The sequence below is a fragment of the Micromesistius poutassou genome (assembly GCF_964030765.1).
Source record: "Micromesistius poutassou genome assembly, chromosome: 13".
Taxonomy (NCBI): Eukaryota; Metazoa; Chordata; class Actinopteri; order Gadiformes; family Gadidae; genus Micromesistius; species Micromesistius poutassou.
Window position 1 is genome coordinate 15,435,360 of NC_140283.1, and position 26,947 is coordinate 15,462,306.

A 26,947-nucleotide genomic window follows, 5' to 3' on the forward strand; every position below is an offset into this window, starting at 1 on the left:
AGGGCATATACAATATTTTGATTAATGATGATATCCTGAATTGCATTTCAAAAAAAAAAATTCTCAACAAATGCATGCACACCCTCACTCAAACATACAGCCAAAATAATGAAGATATGCAAATGACTACCACTCTACATAATAGATAGCCAACGCAAAGCGTTTGTGTTCACCGCTGTAAATTGTTGCGGCTGCCATATTTCATGTGGTAGTAACTCCAAATATTGCTTTGAAAAACAAACGATAAAAAACACTTTACTGCCTCAGACAGCTGGGACTAACCCTCCAAGGACACCAACGACAGGAGTTAAGCTTTTTTTTCTCACTCAGCCTTTCTTATGTTTTATGTCTCCCCAGGTAACTAACAAGATGGCGGCCAGGGGTGCGAACGGGCGCAGCTACCACGTGGCGTGCTGGCAGCAGATTCTGATCCTGATGTTGGGCACCGTGCTGTCTGGCTCCACCACAGGCTGCCCGTCCCGCTGCGAGTGTAACGTCCAAGAGCGCGCTGTCTTGTGCCACCGCAAGAAGCTCATGTCGGTTCCCGAGGGGATCCCCGCCGAGACGCGGCTGCTGGACCTCAGCAAGAACCGCATCCGGACCATCAACCCGGACGAGTTCTCCGGCTTTCCCAACCTGGAGCACCTGGAGCTCAACGAGAACACCATCTCCACCATCGAGCCGGGGGCGTTCAACAACCTTTACGGCTTGCGGACACTGGGCCTGCGCAGCAACAAGCTGAAGCTGATCCAGCTCGGGGTGTTCACGGGCCTGAGCAACCTCACCCACCTGGACATCAGCGAGAACAAGATCGTCATCCTGTTGGACTACATGTTCCAGGATCTGTACAGCCTGCGCTCCTTAGAGGTCGGCGACAACGACCTGGTTTTCATCTCGCACCGGGCATTCCACGGCCTCAGTAGCCTGGAGCACCTGAGCCTGGAGAAGTGCAACCTGTCCTCGGTGCCCACGGAGGCCTTCACCCACCTCCACAGCCTGGTAACGTTCAAGCTGCGCCACCTCAACATCAACGTGATACGGGATTACTCCTTCAAGCGGCTCTACCGGCTCAAGGTGCTGGAGATGGCCAACTGGCCATATTTGGATACTATGACGCCAAACTGCTTGTACGGATTAAACCTCACCTCGCTCACTATTGGAAATGCAAACCTGACCACCGTTCCCTACGTGGCCCTGCGGCACTTGGTCTACCTGCGCTTTCTTAACCTGTCTTACAACCCCATCCACACCATCGAGGGGAACAAGCTCCACGATCTCCTCCGTCTGCAGGAGTTCCACCTGGTCGGCGGCAGGCTGGCGATGATCGAGCCCTACTCCTTCCGCGGCCTCAACTACCTGAAGATCCTCAACGTGTCTGGGAACTCCCTGGGCACCCTGGAGGAGTCCGCGTTCCACTCGGTGGGGAACCTGGAGACCCTGGCTCTCTACGACAACCCGCTGGCCTGCGACTGCCGACTGCTTTGGGTGTTCCGGAGACGATGGAGGCTGAACTTTAACAAGCAGCAGCCCACCTGCGCCTCCCCGGAGTTCGTCCAAGGCAAGGAGTTCAAGGACTTCCCGGACGTGCTGCAGCCCAACTACTTCACGTGCCGCAAGTCCCGGATCAGGGACCGCAAAGCCCAGCAGAAGTTTGTCGACGAGGGGGCCATCGTCCATTTCACCTGCCAGGCGGACGGAGACCCTGCCCCCATGATCATGTGGCTCTCCCCGCAGAAGAAGTACATCACCACCAAGACCATCGGAAGGCTCTCCGTGCTGCCAGACGGCACCCTGGAGGTGCGCTACGCTCAGATCCAGGACAACGGTACCTACGTCTGTGTAGCCAGTAACGCGGGCGGGAACGACACGTCCCTGGCTCATCTGCACATACACAGCTACTCGCCCGACTGGCCACACCAGCCCAACAAGACCCTCGCCTTCATGTTCAACCAGCCCACAGAAAACAGCACCAACGGCACGCGAGCCAACGCCCCGTTCCCCTTCGATATCAAGACTCTGATCATCGCGACCACGATGGGCTTTATATCGTTCCTCGGCGTGGTGCTGTTCTGCCTGGTGCTGCTCTTCCTGTGGAGTAGAGGCAAGGGGAACACCAAACACAACATTGAGATTGAGTATGTACCCCGTAAGTCAGACGCTGGGATGAGCAGCAGCAACACTGCGGACGCTCCCCGTAAGTTTAACATGAAAATGATCTAAGGAAAGCAGGCGTGGATGAGCCAATGAACCTTTGAACATTATGAAAAAAGATTAACTATTACTAAGACTTTTTGGTTTCCTCGTCTCCTATGAACCTGTGGACCCTGGTCTGTTAACATAAAGGAGTCTGTTTTTTTCTGACTAAAACACATCAATGGAGGACCTTTCTTGGCTTTTGTGAAGGTGTGAAGGTGAATCTGGCGTCGAGGATGGTAGTGGGTTTTGTGGATTTCTAGGCCTGGCTTGAAGGTCATTTTTGTGGTAAGCAGATAATATCTGGGGATTCATTGCATATATATATATATATATATATATATATATATACAATGATAGAATGAAATAAAATAGGATGCAGATGATCTATAGGCCATTGGTGTGCTTCTGTTTGTATTTTAATTAGCATTATTTTTTATCTAAAATAATAGGCAATGGTTGCATAAAAGTGAAAGAAAGAAATATTAAGGTTGGCGAGCACATTGCAATATTATTGGTAGTACCTTAACATAATGTAATACTTGCTGCAACTTCATACAATCAGTACACAACAGTGTTTGTCTGATTTTATTTTTGTATTCTGATTGTTAATCACACATATTAACAAGGAAGGAAATCAAAAAAGTGCTTTGCAGAGTATTTAACTTTGCCTCAATGAGACTGCTGCCCTGAATTTTAACATAAGTTGGCCAATACTAGTTATTTGACTATAGCAAGATTCTCTTTTATTTTTAGTCATCAATCTTTTGACTACATTTTTATAATGGTTCCATTGACAATAATTGTATACCCATTTTTGATGCTTCAAAACACTTAAGCAATGCATGAATGTATTTCCACATGTTTGCGGAGTAATGAACCAATTCTGTAATTGTTTTATGTATACTGTAAAAGTACACTACTAACACATGGATGCCAAACCACTAGCACTTACTCCACTAACACAATAACATAATATACTAATCTCAATGAATGGCTTATCTTACAGCCTTGCAAATTCTTTGGTGATGTGTTAGTATATTATGTATATAAAGAATGAACGCTATGTACAACAATATTAGTTCATGGCTCGGTCAACATGACAGAATTACATAATGCCTTCATCTTTGTTTTGAAGACCTTCATGACAAAATAAAGTATGAAGTATGTTTATCGGACAGCCAATAACATAACATTTCAATTCAATATTAGATTATCCCTTTTGGCACCCCAAACCAATCATTTAATTGACAATAGGGACAGTTGATGGAGAGTGATGTGGAGAGTAGCTGCTGTACCCACACACCTATCGTGTAGTGTAGAACCTCTCGTGGCACTCAGACATAATACAACAATACTTAGGCAAAGCACTTTCATCTAGCATCCGCTTAAACATTGGACCATTTAAACCTGCATGTTAGCGAACCTTATGTAATGGTATTACAAACACAACTTGCGATGTGCTCAGAAACTTGCAGTATTTCTTTCATTGGTGGTCATAGCTGTAATATTGTTTTGGTTTGAATCAATAAATTCATTACACCTCCCCCGTTATATACCCCCGATCAAACCCGTGGAAATTCACTTTGAAGACGAGTTACAGGTTTGGTATACAGCACTACCCCCATGGTGTTTTTTGTGGAGATACAACATACAAAGAACTGCAGCATTTCCTGCGAACAAACAGTCCTTGCATATAAAAAAATCACAAGATTTACACCCCTTACCTTTTTTAAAAGCACACACATTGTGGACAGCTGGGCTTTGTGAACGTGTGTGCGAGGAGACGATCGTAGAGTCATTCAGGAGGGATGACATTACAGACCGAAACGTCACCATAATGGTCAGCGATTCTCTGAAAGTATGGACTGCGGGATACACGCAAAAGGATGAAGTGACACAGATGGTTTCAGGCATTGTGAAGCGCTCTCAAACAGCCCCGGTGTAATCCGGGACCGGGAACAAAAAAAAAAAGAGGGAAAGAAGAAGAAAAAAAAAACAGTGATTATGGCTTATGGTTCTCCCTTTTGCTGATTACGGATGCTCTCTTTGTTCCAACTGTGGCTACTGTACCCAGCCCCACTGTCCAGGAACATACTGGGGATTTTTTTTTTGTTGTTGTTTTGTTTTTTGTTCCGTCTTTTCCCCTGTTGCTTTATTTTATTTTTTGTTTTTTCCTTTGACCCTGGACTATGTGAACTATGTAGTCAAAGCCAACTTTTTACAAAAAGATATATATATAAAAAAAATAATTCTATGGAAAAAAAATACCTTCAAATTGTTCTGTGCAATAAAGTAATATGCAGATTTTCTTTTTTTTAATTAACAAAATTTTGTTGATGTTGACTTGTTGACAATATGGTATGTTGTATTAAACAATCTATGGAGTTTTTTTTAAAAGACACAATCTTTGTTTCTTGATTTTGAGCTAAAAATTGCGTCCATAAAATAACCTGCTAGATTAACACCATTCTTAGCAGGTCACTTCGGTAGAGGAATTACCATTGCAGTTTGCAATCTTGTATCTTCATATGGTTATGTAAAATATCCCTTTTGTGCATATTAGCATTCAGAAAAGACTTGCAGGCTTGGCCCGATTTCTTGGAGAAACATGAACAAATTGGGTAACCCTTTTTTTGAAGGTTACTGGGAAATGACCAGGGATATGACGAGAATAGCACACTTTCATAACGCATAGCTCGGTGCGCATTCTGTTTGGAGCTCCGTCTCATTGCTTTTATTTTACATCTCTCCTCTCTCGGATAGCAATCCATGGGGACGCCTTGACAGTATTTTTTTTTCTCCCTTCCCTCAAGCTGTATCAAAGAACACTCGTTTATCTTCTCACTTGAAAACACACAGAAGAAATAGCAGAAGAGAAATGCTAGTCTCGCGTCTGCCTTGGGAATGGGTAAATCCATTGTTGGGAAAATCCATTGTTTTCATTTCTCACATCAAATTTATGCCTGATATTTTTAGGTCAACGTCTGTTCTGATGGATTCCCAGGATTGTTGAAATCAAACTTAAGACGTTGATGTAGGATACGTCGGGCATTCCATCATACAGCAGCTACCATGTGGATGATAAGAATACACGCTTTGGAGCGGCCATTATTGGCTACATTAGCATACTTTAGCATGCTAACGGCGATCGTCCTACAGATTTTCTCAAACACTATTTCCAATCTTTTTTGTTCAAATGGATAATATATACACTGGAGATGTCAGTTTATTCTGTGTATAAGGCTAATCCAATAAGCTGCTATTAGCCTGCTCACCTGATGTGTATACACTATTGACCCAAACCAATTCTTTTGTTGACCCTATCCGGTTCCCAGAGTACACTTATCACTATCCAGCTGAATACTGAAGCTTCTGTAATTGGTGCTTAGGGTTATGCTCTTCTCTTGAAACATGAAACCTTGTTTCAAGAGTAAAAAATATGCAATATAAAATGTAAAGTAAATGCAAATATCCAGATTCACAGCAAGCTATTTTAAGCTTATTTCTGACAATCATTTATTATTCACAGCAGAGTTTATACATATCCTACAAGGTAATATATTAGGATAATGGATTTGAAGCCTACCGATAATTATTTACCCACTTAACATAATCAAACCTAAATGTAAATATCCCAAAAAATTATTGATTTATACTGTATATTCAGTCATGATCATTTAAATGTATAATTGGACGACAGTGGGAAGTATGTATTCAATAACTGCATAATGTTCACTTCCTGTACCAATATTTATTTTTCTTAAACTAACATAAAAGTAAATAAAAGCATTATAGCTAACAAAACAATGAGGTAATACAATAACCAAAAAATAAATCAGTTATACAAGCCTACATACAATACTGCAGCCTATTAAAGGCAGAATACAACTCCATAATAAGGCAACATATATAAGTACATTTTAAGCATTTAAAAGCACACAAATAAAACATTTATTTTGATAAATATGTTCTAATAAGATTCCTAATTAAATTTATAATACATGCATCAATAGTCCTACCCTCCTTTTAATCTTGTGCCTAATCTCTCGAGACTACCATTGAATGGATGTTAGTCGAAATTCTGTACGAAATCTTTCTTTACTCGTTGAGCTACTGTTTGTGAATCCCCAGCCCTATCTATTGAATCAACACTGAATTCTCACATGTATCCATATATTAGCATTTCTAGGAGACCTTCCTAGTTTATATTCTGAAGGTATCTCTGGAATACGCAATTCCCCCTTCACCCCAAACCGCTGGCGCTAAAGTTATCAGATACCCTACACTTAACCGCCTTTGACTGGCTTTCTCCTCTTCTGCACTCTTGGCAAGATCCGCGGCTATCGCATGTTTGCCAGGAAACTGTCCAAAAAGGCAATCTCGGGACTCTCGTTTTTGCCCGGGCCATATGCCACAGCCCCTCTCTCTCTCGATGGGCAGCTCTATTTAACCTTCTTATTTATTGAAGAGCCTAATGAAAGAGTCATGAGTTTGCCATTCGGGGAGAAAATTCTACAACTCGACAAACACGTAAACCATTTTTAGATGTTTGACCGTCGGGCTCGAGGCTGAAGGGCGGTGCATGACATGCACATTTTACACCTCAATGACGACATGCGTGTTCTCTCAAGGTGAGTTGGGTAATTAACCTAAGGAGCTTATTTATTTGATTAATTAGTTTACAACCGCCCATTGTTTTGGGTAACAGAGGAGGCCTAAATATGCCAGACTGGAATAATTGTAGGGCCTGTTGCGTATTAACACAATTCGAATAACTTGTCCTTACCCTACTTGGCTCAAGGACAGCCGTTAGCGGATATTCTGCAGAGCTTCCGGGACAGGTGTTAATGCAAGACAGATATCGGGATCTGATGAAGGCAGCAGAACCAGCGCCACCGCTCTCATTTCCAGGCATTGCTATGAGATGGTGGCTGGTAAGTATGGCTTTCATTTCCCATTACCTTCCCCATATACTTCTGCATGGACTGGTTCTGCTTGCCGTGTTTCATGGAGACGGTGTGTCGTGTTATCTGTTTTCAAATGGAAATCCTTGTTTAGTCCCAGAGACAAAAAATGTGTTACTTTAAATGCCGCCTTCTTTTTCAGTGAAAGACAAAACATGGCATATATCTCTCATCAATATGACATTCAATGATAATCTTCCCTGTAGGTGTTTTGTCTGTAATCTAACCCATCAACACAAAGTTAATATTTTATTTATAGGAGAACTACATGGCTTTTGTAAACTGCGACACATTAACATGAATGCTTAAAGGAAATCTGCAAAGAAGATAAAACAATTTAACACCATTAAGCTTTCTTAAAAATGCTACATGGGTCCAACAGAGGGTGTGAAGAGTGAAGGAAAACAACTACAGTGTGTTTATGTTAATCAGCAATCGTAGCAGTAATCCCCCAAGGTCATTTAATTCCCTGGACCTGAGGGTGATTAGTCCAGTCTGTCCGCCAGTTAATTGATCAATTCGCATTGATTGGCTTGGGAGTCCACTAACCAAGGTGTATTGCAGTCCCTGAGAAGGAGAAAATAACCATAATCAATAGCAGTCCTTAACACTGATATGTTCCACGTGACTATCAGTCCTGATAAAGCAACAGAGGTGAAATGTATTCAGCAGCAATACCTTGAGCAGGTCTCAGACGTTGTCCACAGTTCAGCTTTTGTTTCCCACTTTGTTTATTCTGCTTAATTTTAATTAACCACAAAACACACTCCACACTGTTTTTTTTATGTCCTCTCGCCCCATGCGTACAGACTAGCAGCTGTTCAGATTCAACAAAACTCAAAATGCAAACAAATAAGTGTGCAAAAGAAAAAGAAAAAATAACCCTTTGTCCAAAGCAACTGAAGGATGGCTACAGGTAGGCAGGAAGTGTAGACAATAGAGCCCTTTCTCAATCTGCATTATTTTCTGTATTTGTGTTCTTGTAGACTAGTGAAACTTCTTCAGTCACAGCCCAAGAACTGTTCCGTTCAAACGTCTGCATCTAGCCATATCCAGTGGGAAACTAAATTGAACAAGGATACATCAAGAGGTGACTTGGGACAGCCACGTTACCCAAAATGCATTTTGCAACCACCAAACAAACTTGCCAATTCAGAACTACCAAGTATGCAAGTCCGAACTTGCTGTTCTTGAAATTGAGAAAGGCCTTAGGGGTCGGACCCTGTACTTTTTGGCTGGGTGAAGAACCACCTTTGCCACTCCACTATCCTGCCCACTAACTATTTCAGCTTGAGCATGAATCTCTTACGCAAATGGTTTTCATCTCAAATCAGAATCTAAGGAACCTGAGGCAGTAACTATCACGTCACTGTACATATTAGAGATGAGTCCAGAGAGTTGATAGAAGCAATGCTAAATGATACTGTTACTGCAGCCAATTAAGACTACCCTAACACAGCTGCTGCTAATCATGGGCACGTTTTTCAAATCAGCCTCACTCATCCGCCCAGTTTGACTGCAATTAGAAGCATACGTTCAGGGTAAGTAGCCGAAATGATCAATAAGCTATTACTATTATTACCATTTAATTGGATTTAACATTTTATTCTACGCAACTTGAAGTTCATTTCATAAAGGAGAAGGTAGGTCAGCTCGCTCAAGGTTGTATACAAGCAGGCTGAGGACCTAAGGGGGAGCAAACCTCCTAGCCTTGAGAGCATCAGACCGTGTGCTGACTCTTTTTTGTTAATTTTTTTAGATAAATGTATACCTGTGGGAACAACAAAATTGGCATCAAAACAAAAAATGTTGATGTTGATGCAACTTAATATATAGATGATGGCACATAGGCACTTTGAGTAAACCCATTGCACATTGAAATGTAGCAAAAGCGCTCACACGTAATTTGCAGTCCAACTGAGGTAGACTCGTGGATTGCGATGACTTAAGGACGCCTTAAACCAGCTTACCATTGCGCAAAATTTGACTTTGATCAATTGACATGTACTGCTAGTCTGAAACCCAAATCCCCCAGTGTCTAAAACAGGGTAGATGGTAAAAAAAAAAAAAAACTATGTGAAAGCCTCACACTGTCTTTTATTTTTTGACTGAAGCCTGTGAGATGAGCTGTACAAAGGCAGCCATGGCACCACACAGCTGTATGTGTATTGCACAGTCTAAGCTGTTTGGGCTCTCACACAACATCCATCACCACAGCAGACGTTATTCAGACGAGCACAATCATTCTTCCACTTCTTTTCTCTGCCTTCCATTATTTTAAAAAAGCTATCAAAAAAGGAGGCAAGGAAATTCTTCCCCTGTAATGCTTCCAAGAAATGGAGGAAGACATTTGTGAAAATTTATTAATAATAGGGTTATTTTTTGGATTGTACAGTAACGTAAAAAGACCTTGCGCTTCAGGGAGCGGTGTCTTCCTTGCCAACCACACAGTTAAATGAGGGTCCTAAGCTAGTCCCCCAAATCGAAAGTCTAATAGGCGACAAGCTCAAATCTGCGTGAACTGGGCGTTCGTTGCTTTGTTTTTGTTGTCTTTTTTCCCTCCGTATAATAATCATGTTGCTGGAGGCGGGTGATTGTAAGCGGCAGATTGACTATTAACAGTGAACACAAACTAGGCCAGCATTACTTAACTGTAAAAAAGTATGTAGAGGTTTTAAATTAACACAATGGACAATTGGCCACTGTTTAAATATGCTTATTAAAATCCCCTTCTGAAATTCTTCATCCCTTCTCGCAAATGAGTTTATCTGCGGTTTAATATACATATCCATAACGAATCAGGAAACAAGGTGTGACTCCGCCCCTTCCAGTTTTTGGTCCCCAGCCAGGCTTTGGGCCTTCTCCCCCCAGAAGTGCTGCTATAACACAGTAGGGTGGCTGTATCCCTGATTAAATCTAAAATGACCTCACGTTGCAATGTTCCTACTGCCAACATCGCTTTTTAATCCTTCTATGGCGGCTCTTCCTATCATTGTGAATCAGAATTTGAGGTTCCCAGTAACAGAGCTGGGTTTGTTTCACCCTGCTAATGATCATGTGTTGTTGTGGGTGACAGCAATTCCAGTCAGTATAATGGTCCATCTTTATTAGATAAAGCAAGGCAACTTTATTTATATAGCACTTTTCATACATAAGGCAGACTCAAAGTGCTTCATATAAGCATTGTCATACAATAAAAAGAAAATAATAGATAAGTAAAAGAAAAAAAAGAGTAAAATAGAAAATAAAGGCAAAATTAAAAAATAATTTTAGAAAAGTGCAATGTATTTAAGATCAGATCAACAGTCTCTCTGGTATACCCACGTTGGGACTCCAACCTGATCTAAAGGAACTTGGTCCTTTCTCTGGGACTCCAACCCGGATTCTGGGACTCCAACCTGGATTATAGGACTCTAACAGTGTTGTGCAAGTTCACACTTCATATTAACTAGTTCAAAGTTCAGTTCATACAAAAGAAAATGAATAAATTCACGTTCATAGTTCACCAATTCAGTTTTGAACTAGTTCATGTTCAGTTCATTAACTTTATTTTTTTTTTTAGAAACCGAAGAAAAACTGTTTGTATTCTGTGAGTATTCTGTGCTTATTTTTTTTAATGAATTCTCTCCATTACCAGCTGCCCATCACTACAATCTCAAATTGTTGTGGATATTATTTGTACACCTGTTTCATTCATCACAACTAAGGCAGTAACTATTTAATAAACATGTCATCTGGACCTAAGCATCAATTCAGAATGTCACAAAATCTGAACTAGTTCAAGTTCAAGTTCTTTAGTTAAAAATATGTTACATTCAGTTCAAAGTTCATAGAAAAACTTGAATAACTTGTTCAATGAACTAGTTATTTTGAACTAGTTCATGCACAACACTGGACTCTAACCCAGACAGAACTCGGGTCTCAAACCCTTCAAAGTTCATGTATCTCATGTCGGGAGTCCAACCCGACCTAATGGAACTTGGTCCTTTCTCTGGGACTCCAACCCAGATTCTAGGACTCTAACCCAGAACAACAGTCTCTCTGGTATCAGACTATGTATCTCTCTGGTAAAAATAAAGTAAAGAAAGAAGTAAAAAAAAAAAGCATTGTAGATTCAAGATTTAGCAGAAAGCTAAAGCAAACGTAGAAGTCTTTAGTCTTGTTTTAAAAGCTGTCAGAGTTGGGGCAAGTCTTAAATAATCAGGCTTTATTCCAGCTATTTGTTGCATAGTAGCTAAATCCTGCTTTCCCTTGTTTCGTGTTGACTCTGGGGATAATTAACAGATTGGTCTCAGAAGATCTTACTGGTCTAGAAGGCCAGTAGTGGAAGCATATCAGTTTTTAGTATTTTGGCCCTAAACCATGTAGGGATTTATAGGTTAGCAACATGATTTTAAAATCAAGTCTCTGGCATACAGGGAGCCAATATAATGATTTAATAATAGTGTAATATGTTCATATTTTTTGGTATTTTTCAGGAGACCATTGCAGTAATCAAGCTTACTAGCAGGGGTGTAACGATACACTCATTCGTACCGACATTTTTCGGTATGGGACTAACGGTTCGATGCGCGTTTAATTTTGGTACGTACCGAAAAAAAAAGTTTTTATTGATTATCACACACTCTCTGACACTGTGACTGTCTTGTCTTGTCCTGATGTTTTGTGTTGAGGACCACAATGGAAATAAGTCCTGGACTTGATTGTGTTATGATCCTCAATTGTATTTGTCTTTTCATTTGTGTTAGGCATTTGTTTGATACAATTTAATAAATCAAATCAAAATCCAATTGTAAAATAATAAAAACTGCTGTACCGAAAAACATATCGAACCGTTGCTTAAAAACCAAGGTACGTACCGAATCTTGACTTTTGTATATCGTTACACCCCTATTTACTAGTGATAAAGGCATGTACAAGTTTTTGTGAGTCTTCAGTGGACATGAGCCCTCTAAGTCTTGCTACGTTTTTAAGGTGATAATATTCTGATTTTGTAACTGATTTGATGTGACTGTCAAAATGTAAATCTGAAGCCATGATAACCTGTGGATTTCTGGCTTTGATTGAGGTTTTCAGGGACAGTGAAGGTGTTGGGTTATTTTAAGCCTTTCTGGTTTTGTTCTCATTTAGTTGAAAGGAAATTTCGGCACATCCAGTCTTTGACTTGCTCAATGCACTAGCACAACAGATCTATGGGCTGATAGTCATTTGGTGGTAGTGATACATAGCTTTGCGTGTCATCAGCATAGCAATGATGGTCAATATTGTTATTTTTGCATGATTTTCCCTAGTGGGAGCATGTAGATGTTGAATAAAGAGGGTCCTAAGATCAAACTTTGTGGGACTCCACATGTCAAGTTTGTTGATTCTGATACAAAGTCACCAATGGAAACAAAGTAGGTAGGACCTAAAACAATTTAAGACTGTGCCTGAAAGCCCCACCCAGTTTTCTAATCTGTCCAAAAGTATTGTATGGTCTGCAGTGTCGAATGCAGCACTGAGGTCTAGTAGTATTAGTATTGAGATTTTGCCAGTCTGTGTTAAGCCGGATGTCGTTTACAACTTTAATAAGGGCAGTCTCGGTGCTGTGAAGGTGTCGAAATCCTGATTGGAAGGTGTCATAGCAACCAGTTGATGCCAGGAAGTCATTAAGTTGTTGGAGGACAACTTTCTCAATTATTTTACTTATGAAGGGTAGATTTGATATTGGTCTGTAGTTGTTAATAATAGAGGCATCTAGCCTCCACTTTTTTAAAAGGGGCTTAATAACTGCAGTTTTTAAGGCTTTTGGGAAATTGCCTGATTGGAGAGAGTTGTTAACTATTTGCAATATGTATATTGCTAGGTAGTCAAAAACATTCTAAAAGAGGTTGGTAGGTAAAGTATCAAGGCAACAGGTGGATGGTTTTAGTTGTGTCACTGTTTCCACAAGAGTTTTAGAGTCTATGACGAAAAAGCATTGCAAGATAAAGCAAGCACGATAAAGTCATTGCCACGTTACTTTTGCTTGAACAGGGTGGTAGTCCAACATTTTAGTTTGAAGTGGAGATATTGATGGCACGTCTGATGCCTTCAATTTTATCAGTATAAAATGCTGCAAACTCATTGCATTTCTGTGTGGAATGGAGATCAGGTGGAATTTGTGCTTTGGGCTTGGTTAGTCTGTCAAGAGTTGCAATTAGGGGTTTGCCATTATTAGTATTGGTTTTAATGATATTGGAGAACAACTTTTAAGTCTAAATTGTAGGCACGGAGGCTCACAGAGATGTCATGGTGAATATGAAGTTTTGTTTTACGTCAACCTTCCTGCATTCTTTTTTCTGGGCTGTTACAAAAGCAGCTTTTGTATGAGAGGTAAAACACTACAGATATGGCTTGACCTTGATTTATCCGTTCTTATATAATTGTATATATCTCTCTTTTGATGGTTGTTTTTAATTCAAACTAGCAAGCTATTGCAGCCTTGATTATCTCATGTTGTTTTGGTTCCTTGCACTTAGAAAGGATGTGTAAATTATTTATTCAAAGTGCAGGAAGTGGCAAAGTTATTTCAGAAGAAGTAATAGATATTTCTATTGAACCTATGAGAGTTAACTTTGGTTATGCAACGTTGACTCACAGCAAGACAAGAAGCAGAAAAGAAAACAGTGGATACTGTACAATATACCTTACCTTGTGACCTTTGGAGGAAATGGAAATCATTGTGATGCAGAGTAGGATGACGGATTCAGTAAAGAAACCAAAACCCAGACTCCTGTTCCTGAATTGGATGTCCTCTGGTCTTTGTACCTCTAAGGAAACAAACTAAGGAAACATTTTACCCCCGAATGACCATTCACACTCCCTATAGTGAGGCATGAATGACGGTGGAGAAACCAATGAAAGTAGTACACAAAGGCATCCTGGGCAGTTTGGTTCTGCTTGCTGCACATACACTGTCACACCCAACCAGCTCCACCTCTTTGAATAACATGAATTTGATTCCCCCCCCCCTTCATTACTTTCCCCCCTTTTCCATGATTGTGTTCTTTTCGACTTCTATAAAATAAGTCGAAGTAAGTCCGTGGCAGGTAGAGAATGAACCCGCTAAAGAACGAATGTTCCTTTTTTATCTTCATTTTTGCATAGCCAACGTTTTTGCCCAGCAGCACCTTGTGTTAAAGAGAACACAATGTGTTGAGCTACAATAACACAGGTTCTGTCATATGGATCTACAACATCGCCTCGTTTTGCATATCTTTGTAAAGAATGCATGGAACCACCGTGTATATCTTGGCTCCTTCGCTCGACTGAGCATTGATGCAAATGTTTTCTTTGTCTTCTTTCAGTGTTCAATGCCAAGGGTAGGTTGAATATGTGCCACCTACTCAGCAGTATTCTCAATTTGCCATGTGTACATATTACATATTACAATAGCACAAGTTGCCGGTTTCACTTTGTTAGCTTTGTTTCACTTTGTTTGCTTTTTGTAGATGTAGATTTGTAGATGAGTTACAAGCTGAGGATGGAAATCCAAATTATTTATTCCTTAGGAAGTAAAGCATTTGAAATCATGAGACTGAAGTGCAGTGCCCCTCTTTCCACAGGGGGCAGTGTTGAGGAAAAAGTGAGGCTGCATGGGAGCAGCATAGGTGAACAAGAGTAGGCCTAAAGGGTGGCAAACAGTGCAAGTGTTTTACCTGTGAATTGCTCTTATCCACTCTGCATTTATTATTAAACTTTTAAGATTTATATATATAACAATCATTCAGGACAGACATATGACACCTATTCACAGACAGGACATATGACACCTTGGTTAGATATCCATAACCTCAGCACTCGGCGGTGGCGTTTTGTTGATCCGGACGGGCCAAGCCTGGACAGGATGAGTGGAACACAGCTCTGTGCTCGGCAGATGTTTCAGGGGGAAGGAGCTCCTATAAAGGAACGTATGGCCTTGTGTGTACAAACCAGGTCAATGCTACAAAGAGCCCTCTAGGATCCTTGAGCAAGACGCCTTACCCCTACCTGCTCCTTAATGAATGACCTGTCGCTCTGGATGAAAGTGGCTGCTAAATAAATAAACAAGAAAATCCTTCTTCTTAATCGGTTTATTGGGTTTTTCAGGACAGGTAACACATTACACATTACAAAGGCAGCAACAAGTCATGCCCAGGTACAACAAGGATTAAAGGGTGTATATAATAATTCAATAATAAACAGTTCAAGGATTTAGCCTGGTTCATGATTGTTTACATTTTCCAGATGTAAATTGGCCATGATGCTTGTTTGAGCAGAATTCAGAACTAGACTTTAGGCTAACTAGGCTGCTTTTAACGCAGCCACTATCTTCGAACATAATACTAACCGCATGTCTCAGTCTCTCTGTCTGTGAGCATGAGCAGTGGCGTGTAAACACAGAATCAAAACACGTTGATTTGTTCGTTTGCGAGCACTATTGGAGAAAGATAGCCAGGGCACATTGTTAAACGTACCTGGGTTGTACAAAACAAAGGTACAGCTATTAAAGCTGCAAAATACTAGTTTGGAATACAACGGATGTCAAATGATCGGCAACTGCCCGATTTCAGAAGGCGTCTACATCGATAGAGTGGGTGAGTTTAACAAAAATCATGGCTGATTCACATCTGGACATAGACAATGTCAACAATTAACATGGGGACTTAAGCCAGGAAAATAATTGAAGACAAACTAAACAAAAAGCTACAATACATTAAAAGGACAATGCTAAATAACAAATATACATTGGCAACGGCAGCGATCACAATACGTGGAAACAATACACAGATTAGACCTCATCACATCCCTATTAAGCACATATAATGAGTAAATAATGAAGTCGTTAATAATCATTAATAAATAACCTAGACTTCCCTGAACCCAGAGACAGAGTCCCGGGCATAAAGTGGGCACGGCGCCGCTGTGGTTAAGAGAGCCTCCCGGGCTGAACCGGAGCCTCCCCTCCAGGGGATAAGCTGTCGGGCTTCAGCACCTTGGACAGCGGCCAGGTCAGCCAGGGGAGAGAGCTGCGCTGGCCCTCGGCTCCACCACCTCACGGCTTGCCGTCACCTCTGTACTGTTCTACAGCCACGTGGTCGAACACCACCGGGTCCTCCTCCACGGTCATAATGCCTGGTTGTAATGCCTGGTTGTAATGGATGCACAGCGGGGGGGCAGAAACGGAATTGTCACTGCATTTCGTTTCGACGAACCGCTGGTACATCTGTAAACATCCACCGTGTTGGTGTCTCCTGCACCTTCTCGGATCAGGATTTGCGTTGCATTTTTAATTATTACAGAAAAATGTATTGTATTCCATAATATATGTAATTATCTTTTTTCATAGTTATATTTAGTAAGTGGTTGTGTAGTAGTAGTTAGTTATTTGTATGACTTGTCTTAGCGTCTTACTCTCTTAATCACCTTGTCTACTGCAATCTAAACTCCCCCCCGAGGGACATCAAATATTTACTACTACTACTACTACTACTACTACTACTACTACTCCTACTATTAACAATCGTCTGCTGTCATTTGCAAAGGAAAGTAATTATCCCACTCATGCTGTGTACTTTACTATAGTTCTCCACTAGTTCTCCACAATTACCGTTGGTCCAAAACAATTATTCCTCTTTAATGAAACCAAAATACCCTCCATAAACTGATTACTGATTCCATCTGCGTGTATAACCCTTGTCTCTGCATTTAGATCCTGCTTTTTAATGACAAACGGCCTTTATGATCTCCATAGCCGACACTGTCTCCACACGCAACACCGCAGAGCATTTATGAAGAATGGACCTCGCTTCATAATAGATGCACAGACCTTGGCTTTGCCATTACAGATAATTAAACTTTCTTAAGATAATGACTCACAGGAGGCTCCTGGGGACGGTGCGATTAGACCCGTCATTGTGCAAGTTCAATTTTAAAGCAATCGGAGCAAGGTAAACGCATTAGGTCTGAAACTGATGCAGGGTCGTGGACGTAGCCTTCTATCATCCATTACAGTTGTCAAACGGCAAGTCCTTTTCTCCCCCAGAGGCTAGGTTACAAGCAGGGACGTATAAAAAAGAAAAAGGGCAAACCGTAAAAGCACATTTTAGTTAGCGATAGCGACTTCAACATTTTAGGGAATCGATGTCATGATTTTTTAACAAAACTTTTTTCCATGCAATACCAGTTGAGAAAACACCTCCTATCCATCCGTTTCCCATCAAAGTGCTTTTTGGGCTCTTTATTTTGCTACAAAGGCTCATATCTGTATGCAGCCAGGCATTGTTGGCTGTAGGGAGTTTAAATGAAAAACAAGTTTCAATTTGCGAGCAGGTAAAACCTAGCTAAATAAAACATGCCTGAGAAAAGGAAATGTTTGAGGTCTGTTTTCAGGAGAGTAGCAAAAAATGTGAGAAACCGTTATATCTACCTGAATGGTAAACAAAACAAAACTTTTAGCTGCTAGACAAAACATGCTTTACATTTTTTAAATAGTCAACTTGATCCACTAGATAGCATGAAACGACAGGGAGCAGATTGCATGGCCGAAGGCAGATGTCGCCTCATGTTTCCCATTGGTAACCGCTGTTTTATTAGTTTATTATGATTATCATATTTGATTGTATTCTCCCTTAGTCGTTTTCCCCCATATATTGCTTCATTTGAATCCCTGGAACATGTATGATTCTCACATTGTTGTTGGTCCTATTGTCAGGTAATTTAGATTGAAAATTCTTTACTGATGCCGTCACTGACCAACTGTATACTACCCCTCCCCCAACCCCCACATGAAATCCTACACTTTGTTTACTGCTGCTATGTTAAGCTTGTCAGCAATAAGTACACGTCACATGACACAAATCCTGCCTTAAGATTGATAACAAGGTGCTGAATCTATCCAAGCTAATTATGTGCATAATTCCATTGCATGAAACTGCATCTAATCCTGCAACACGGATGCATAATGCATGCAGGGACCGCAAACGATTAACCCTGACATGGCCTTGGACAATGAAATGATGTTTTGGTTTCGTTCTCAAACCCTGTATACTTCTCCTTTGGGTTCACTGTTAGGTTGCAAAGATACCTGCCGGAGTTTCTGTGGTTTATTGAATCCGCCAGCCTCAAGAGCAACGCTATCCAAATCTCCTCTGCTGTGCGCCTGGAGAAATTACAGATAGAGTCGTGGAGAAGTGTGTGTGTGTGGGTGGGTGGCTGTTGACATAAAAGATGGGTATGGTATGGATGTGTCTCCACGTGTTGGGTACCAAAGGGCGACCGGAGGGAGGGGGAGCATGCTGGGGGCAGTTCATCTGGTTGTTGGGGAGAGTAGGATATAAATAAAGGTCCCCACTAATATCACTACAGGTGTAGACACCCACATGATGACACCAGTTTTAACTCAACCTCAGCACTGTATGCACTCTTTTCCAAATTGAATGCAAATGCAAGTTAAAGCAGGATAATTTACTGTTGCTGGGTATTGATGGCGGTGGCGATGGTGCCGGAGTAAGATTAATCCTTGGGGTGGATCAATGCCAAAGCGGACTGACGCAACACACACAACAAGTCATAAATAAATCTATGGTTTGAATAAAATCTTAATCGGCTGCATGCGATTTACGATCTTTGAACATAAATCCTGTTGGTCGTCTTGCATGGTGCAGTTGCAGCGTTTACCAAACATCTGGCTGTGCTCGTCTTTCTCTGCTGTATCAGGAGAAATTCTGACACTAAACACACAACATTAACAATTCATCCCCTGGCTGCCTTTCTCTTTGTGAGCAGCACATGCCGGATAACCCCTCCTCCCTTCCTTCCTCCCTCCTCCTCCTTAAGACATAAAAACTGCTTTCTTCCATCTTGTGGAGAATTACGGTCGCGCATTACAGTACGGAACAGATCTTGAACTGGGTTCTCTCAGAACTTAACAGGAAGCGAGTCATGGGCCTAACAAGATCAGGAAAGTGCCAAGGGCTCGCGTAGCAGCGTTCTCCCAGCTACCATGACAACCAACAGGAACAGCTTGTGGCGCAGTCAGACTCGCTGGAGCCGAACAACTTCCAACAAGAGTCACTCATTGAAATTGCAGACCTCCAAAGTCACCATTAATCACCTCATGATCACGATGGACAGTTCCAACGTTACGCATTTGAGATTTGACTTACATCTTAATGTAAAGGCTGTCAATGTATATTGGCTAGGCCCATAGGGTGTTCTTCTCCCAACAGAAAGCCACATGGTCCAATGTCCAATGTTGCCTTCCTGTAGGCACAAGTGCCCTTGGTTAATAGTTCAAAGATAAACGTTGGCTAAACAGTAGCATTGTAGTGGTGTGGCTTGGGAAGGATTCCATTAAAAAACCTAACTTTAAATGCAATGTATTGCACTGACCCCGCTTGGATAAACTTCATTATTCCGATCTTATCGCAGATCAAATTGGAACTCCTTGGATGCTTGGGGTGATATCATCTCTGAGGTAATCTTGGATCCTTAAATTCAACTGTGCTTTAGCCGAGCGTCTGGGGGGGAAGAGTACCGTGTCTGGGCCAGAAACAAATAAGGGTGCGGGGGGGAAGTAAAAACTGAGTGTCCTGTTGTTTATGCGGAAGACAATTGAAACAAATGTATCTCTACAGTGGTGAGTCTACTACTCAGGTTTGATTTGATCAGCAGCATGATTGGACTTGATTGGTCAAAAAAAAACAAAGTGAAACACCCTGTTCACCCAGATCTGAGCATGTCAGCCATCAGACCTTTAGATGTTAATCGAAAGTCTGAATGGGATGGTCTCTGGGGTAATGCATCTCCCTGGCTTGGTGGTTGGCGTAGAAAGGAAGTTGATGGACTTCAAACTGAGAGCTTGGCACTTAATTCCTTTAGTGCACATACTTCCTTCCTTACTATAGTGCACATAGTTCCTATTGTGCACATACTTCCTATAGTGCACGTGCCAGTCAACGTTAAGCTAAACCTATAGGCCTCTAAACAATTAATTATATTATGATTATGTCCCACCCCCACACACACCTGCAAAATGTCCTCATTCAATGCAACACACATGGACTCCCTGCTGCTTGGAGAAAGCTCACTTGTTGGCCTCTAGACATGATGTAATGTCAGCAAAGGCATAAAGTGGAAGAAATTAGTTTGAAGCCAGCTGTGTTCACCTACATAACATCACCAAAGAGGAGGACCAAAAGCTGAAACAGCTTTCCTCTGACCCAACACACATCCGCTATAGATAGAAGAGAAGAAGCAGTTCAATTCACAACACACAGACATTAATCTATTACAAATAACAAAAAATCTATCAAAATGAATTATCACTATTTGCTCTGCAACATAAAATTAGTTATTTTTGCTAAATAGCTTAATCGAGTCTGCAATTATAGCAATTTTAGTCTCAGTTGAAACATCTTTGTTTTCTAAGGTCAAGCCAATGCACAAATTTCATAGAGTTGCATAGAATATTCTAAGGTGATCCATATCCATGTTGATATCCCTGATTCTCATGTGTGCATGAATATCCCATTGCAGATTGCAGCTATGCTATGCTTACGGTAAGCCTATATAGCATATTTAAAGGGGACCTATTCTAACAATTTGACACCAAAGATTTGATTGGGGAATATCACAGAGAGTGGAGCCATGAAATCCTAAACCTGCTGTGTCTCCATAATCCCAATGTGAAGTCACTACTGAGAAAATGTGTCTGATTAGATTTGAGCCAGTAGTGATGTAGCTAATAGTTATCATCAGTCAAGCACTTCCTGGTCTATAAAATAATCCATACCACTAGCAATAATACTTAGCTCGATGTGTTAAAGCAATTCCAAGATGTTGGGAACGTAGCAGAAACAGAGGGAGACAAACGCATGTGCAATTCAAATCTTTGAATTGCTATATCTCAACATGGCTGTCATGCACCGGTAGCACTACAGGGTTTCTCAAAGTGAGCATATGGTATTTCCTATCCCAACAGGTACACAACTTTAAGTGAAACGAAAACCCCAGCGCCCCTGAGGTGTGTGAATCAAAGGGGATGGTGTTCGCTGACATTTCCCAACAGAGACCATACTACGGTTTTCTAGTAGTGTATTACTGTAAACACGGCGCAGCAGCAGAAAACCATAGCTTATCCAGGTTCATTCTAACCCCTTAATAATCCCTTTGCTTTGTTGTGTACTCACTCATAGCATATTTTATGTTGTTGTTGTTTTGTTAACGGTAGGTTGTCTTTAAGCTTAGCACTGTGGAGAGAGTCGTCACATGCCAACAAACAGATGTCTGAGGAGGTAAGTGGCGGCAACGGCGAACGCATGTAATGGGAAAGGAGACTCTGGAGATGTCCCATTTGGTTTGATACAAGGCAGAGACACCACAGATAATCTCGCTCTAGTGAACGTGTGTGTATGTGTGTGTCTGTGTGTGTGTGTGTGTGTGTGTGTGTGTGTGTGTGTGTGTCGCCAGAGGCACATACATCAGGCTAACCCTGGTGCCTCTGCTTCAGATGGGAGCGGGTGGTTCGGGGGTGAAGAAGACATGCGTATAGGAGGTGACAGGTCGTTCTGATGTTTGTAATCCCTCATCACTTGGTGCTATCACGTTGACTAACCCTTGACCCCCACATGACCCCTCCCTCCACACACACACACACACACATGCTTTCTGGCTTTTTTAAAAACCGGATCCTAAGCTTATTTTATCTCTAGAATGAAGAAGAATGGTTGCCAAGCAGTGGAAGGCTATTTATTCAGCATTTCCAAACGTGTTTTAAACGAGTGGGACTGCACTCTGGCGTCGCTATGTCATATTATATTTGATTGTATAAATAGTGTCATATTTTGAAATAAATTGCTTCAGTACTACCACCTTCCAAAATGGGTTTTTAAATAATAGTACAACTCGAAACTAGAGCAGCATCGTAAAATAAAAGATGGTTCCACTTCTTCCTCATGAACCACCATCCAAGCGTTGCTACCCGAATTTAGCTTGTTTTCGTTAAAATCCCACTTAAAGTAATAGCATATTCTACCTTTTAATACATAAAATCCTTTTAGACCTTTCATGTCAATGCGCTCACATTCATGTTGTATATTGTTCTACAGCACAAAGTACCAAAGAATATACAATAATGAATGTTAATGTATGCATTTACGCCCTGCATGAGCTTGTCTACGCCACCCTCCCCCTCTCCTTTATGTCACACAGGAGCTTAATTGCGTTTAAAAATGCAAAACCGTCGACATCCATTTTGTATTATTTAAAAAGTGGCCTGTGAATCTGTGACTCTGGACGTGTTGTTGTCTGTGTTCCCAAGCCGTGTCTCGCTCAGAGTCGTTCAAGCTGGGGAGCCGAAGAACATCAGAAGGACGCCAATCTAAGAGATTCCTCATCTTCCCCTGTAGAGCAAATAACTCCTGAGTGTTGTGTGGGAAAATAGTGCCACGCACCCCCAAAGTGTAACTGAAGTAAACACCCCACTTACTCTTTTATGTTGTGTGTTTGGCCCCTTGGGCTTTCATAGTGGCGGAAAAAAACACAAAAGGGGAAAAGGACAGCTGGACACACGAGTGTAGCTGAGAGTACAAAAACACACGTCTGGTTTGGACCAGTGCAGCAGCTGTTGGACCTGAGGGCTCCTTCAACGCTGACAAAACAAGAGGGTTTGACTCCCCAGCTGGGCCAGGGCCTTTTAAACGAGCCCAAAGCCCACAGTGTCCAGCAACCCCCGGCTCCCTCCTCACGCTTTGACCAGCGTGCAGTACGGCTGGACAACATATATCCCTGGACAAAGGGCATGCACTGTATGGCATCGCGTGGCTCTGATTTCATAATCGCTGCAGCGTGCAATTCTGTATGCAAAAGCTCTCAAATCTCAATCTGTTTCCCCCCCCTGCCACCCCCACCCGCCACATGCCTGTGAGCAAGGCAGCAGATGACCGGCTGTTCCAAGGTGACACTGCCACCAGCATAGAGATTTGCTCCGAGCAAACTCACCCAGCCCCATCTCCCTCCCCCCCTTCCCCCGACATATGGCGTTCATACTCCATAGGGCTCGAAGCATAGAACCATATGACTATGACTATAACCATATGAGAATCACACACAAACCAATTCAGCTGTATTGGCCAAGCGTGCTTCACACAGCAGGGAGTTAGGTTCTCCAGTTTATCAGGTGCTCTCAGCGTACCGACCGTAACACGGAATACGTGATGTCAAAGCAGCGTTTACGATTGAGACATTTGTCGGGTCATGAAGGAACCGGTAGGGGTATTGCGACTTGTTGGGATATTGGGGTACAGACATTTTTAAATCAACATCCAACCCCACCGTAGACACACTACCCGACTATCCTTCCCCTTATGGAAAATAATGCAATGCATTTAAGGACTGCACCGGTCTCGGTGATCAAACCTTTGTAACCATCTCCCCTGGCTTCACTCAAACATTCGTTACCAATATCAGTTGTTGTAATCCCTTTGTTGGGCCAACTGCCAAAGAGCATTTAGCATGCGGCCACCTGCCACATGAAAGTAACAAATGACCATATTACACTTTCGTCTTGTGATGACATTTTGTGTAGTGCTTTAGATGTTATTACGGACCGATTGATTCCAAAAGAAGCCGTGAGCGACAGGAGGACGGTTTGATCCCCCCACACCTCTATTGTCCCTTTAATTAATAAAAATCCCAATCGTATTCATTGGGTAGTGCATATGAATATCACACATAATCTCCTGCAGCCGTCTCCCTCAGAAGCCCACCCAGAGCATGGCGAGAGACCCCAGGAGTATCTCGGCGACGTGGTGGAACGGCGTGGGAGGCTTCCCCGCGGCCGCGAGGATTACTGCCTCCACTCCGTACGTGCACCGAATCTCAGCTCCAGCGGCACTGGGCGAGATTAAAACGCGCTCCCTGTGTGTGTGTGTGTGTGTGTGTGTGTGTGTGTGTGTGTGTGTGTGTGTGTGTGTGTGTGTGTGTGTGTGTGTGTGTGTGGCTGGCAAAGGCACGCTGTTGAGATTTTATGATTGAGTTTGTTTGTGTTTGTTTATTTTGTTTTGTGCTGACGGTCATTTTAGTTCGCTGGAGTTTGAAAGGCGTGCCGCTGACCTTGGTTTTTCTTTTAGTGCAACATAGCTGGGCTGGGCTTTTGATCTGACAACAGATCATCAAATAGTTTTTGTGTTTGGTTTTGAATTCAGAGTGCCGGGATGGGTGATAAGTGGAGTTAAATAAATCAAAACGACTTGGCTGTTGGAAAGAGAATTCATCACATTTCTTTTATCTGCTTCGCTTTTACAGACGCTCTGCCGAGGTTCAAGATTACGAAGCGATTAAATGATTTGCATACTGTGCAGCATAAGGTACATGGAATGTAAGTATTTGTGCTGATTTGTTAAGTGGCATCACTCGAGAATCTGGCTTGAAAATAAATAAATGGATGAATTCATAAATACGTGACCCGGCAGATATCCCTGCTTTGGAGGGAGGCCTGAAGAGTGGCACCCGATTTTTTGAGTTGGATACTTTCATGATCTTGCTTACTCTGGCTGGTTTCTTAAAATTGCCTACCCTAGCTGTAATATGTGTGGGATTAAAAAAATGAGGAATACAAGTAATAAAAGGAATAAAAGTTATGCATATTGGTACTTTTGTACAAACAGTGCTATAGGTAAAACTCATGGGCAGGTTTGATGAATTACATTACACACATTTCTGCTGTAATGGAAACAACAACATGGAGGCTGCATTCAAATAGATGCATATTGTTGTAATTTCAGTGTGTGCAAATGAGTCTCAAGGACTACTGGCCCTCGCTATAGACCTGAACGTGAGAACCCTCAGTCAAAACAAGTTTGTATAAAAACAAGGAGGGCGAGCAGCCCCTTGGTTTATGATACAAGTGTCACCTTTCCCCACCTGAATATAAACATTGACGGTGTGATAATCAGCATGAATCAACCGCCCAACAGAGAACCACACAGACACCAACACTGGGGACAGTTATGTCCCCTTTAGTTGTCTCTTTCTCATTCTCCAGGTTAATAATGCAGGACACCATTTTCCCCACTGTAACCACAGAGCATTGAAGCCATTCCGTGGCCAGGGGAAATGAAATACCTGAGAAATGTTCCAATTTCAATATTTTCCTCCTTGTTGAATAAAAAAACTATTTTTGTGCTTCATTTTTTGATTGAATAAACACGGCACTGTAATATGGATCCAGATTTCCCCCAGTAGTAGTGGTTCTGTGTGTGTTTTTTTGCTATTTATTAAAGTGTATGTACTAAATGATTGATCAACACTAATAATCGTTAGATTAAGGAAAATAAACTTGCAGCCCTAGTGTGTGCGTGTGTGTGTGTGTCCGTACGTGTGTGTATGTGTGTCCACGCGAGTGCGTGTGTGTGTGAGGGCTGAGCTGTCTTTAACTCCAACTCCAACTTCAACTCAATCCAAAACTGAAATATAATTTAGGACAATGGAAGCATAGATCTATGCGTTTTCATGATTCATTATATTTTCCTACACCTATCTACGAAAAGCGAAAAAACAAGAGTTAAACAATTGAAAGGCTGAAATACTATCGACATATTGCACAAAGCCACGGCACTTCTTCAAAGAATTATCTGAACAAATGTAGCTGCTATGGTGTTCATTTTAATCTCATTTCTGAAAAGTCAATTTTAGGAAACATTTATTTATGAGTCACTGAAATGGTGTGGAGAGGTGCTGGCGGGGGTTATTCTAGGTTTTGTTTCGGTACATGTTTTATCCGTTCTTAATTATGTTCGGTAAGCACACCAGATAACCATGTGATGTGAATATGAATGCAGAGTCCTGGTATTTCCTGTTTGTGTATCTTGCTCTAATTATATGTTTCCCTTGCCCACACAAACACACACGTCAAAGCTGTAGTGCTCTCTGTGAAGGCCTCTCATCCCAAAGTGCATTTGTGTTTTAACCTCCATGCTTGAATCGTCTATTCACCCTTTTTTTTTTAAGAAAACTAACTGAGCATGTTTTGTTCACTGGTGGGGACCAGCAGAACTTATTCTTCTGCTGCGGAGCTCCCTGCGGCCATGGCTGCTGTCAATACTTTACATGGAATGAACAGGAAGGGTGAGATCAATTCTCTTTGTTTCCCTGCTCCTCATATTGGATTTTCACTCCGCCCTCCTCCGGGAAACGAACTGTACTGAAATATTTCTTGTTTTTTTACTCTCAGGACATTATTTTTTTGGGGTGGGGGGAAAGCAAGCGTAACTTGCTATACTGTGTCTGGCCTGCAGCCTTGAGAACCTTCAAAGAAGACCAGCACTGTGCAGTTATGCAGATGTGGATGACTTGGACAGGGACCCCGTATCGTATATCATCGTCGTTGGACTTTCATGTAAAGAAATAGACCGGGTGGGAGTAATAAGCTGCAAGGCAAGGCAACTTTATTTATATAGGACTCTTTGAACACAAATGTCATTCAGCGAAATCCAATTTTAAAGACATTAAAAGGCCGATCACGAAAAAACGATGAAAGACAATCACTCAATAGAGAAATGTAATATAAAAGTATAAGGAAGTAAAATAATCAATATGATGCCAGTGCAGACAGAAGTTTCTTTTTTATAATAATAAATGAAAATAAAATAAAAGAGCTCAACCTGCAACACTTAAAATTACCAAACCTAAATATGTGGTGTTGCTTACAATTCACAGAGCACCTCAAAACTCTAGTCGACAGACATGCTTCTAATGATCCAAAGATGAGACGGGTTGGGACCTGA

General features: G+C 41.7%; 1 protein-coding gene across 1 annotated transcript; it reads left to right on the top strand.

The window, feature by feature from the left end:
• Positions 1 to 360: 360 nt before the first annotated feature.
• Positions 361 to 2,220, top strand: lingo1a (leucine rich repeat and Ig domain containing 1a; the record flags this gene model as incomplete). The annotated part of the gene is made up of 1 exon (XM_084476828.1): positions 361 to 2,220. The coding sequence occupies exon 1, from the start codon at positions 370 to 372 to the stop codon at positions 2,218 to 2,220; it is 1,851 nt and encodes a 616-aa protein (XP_084332954.1). The 5' UTR covers positions 361 to 369.
• Positions 2,221 to 26,947: the final 24,727 nt, after the last annotated feature.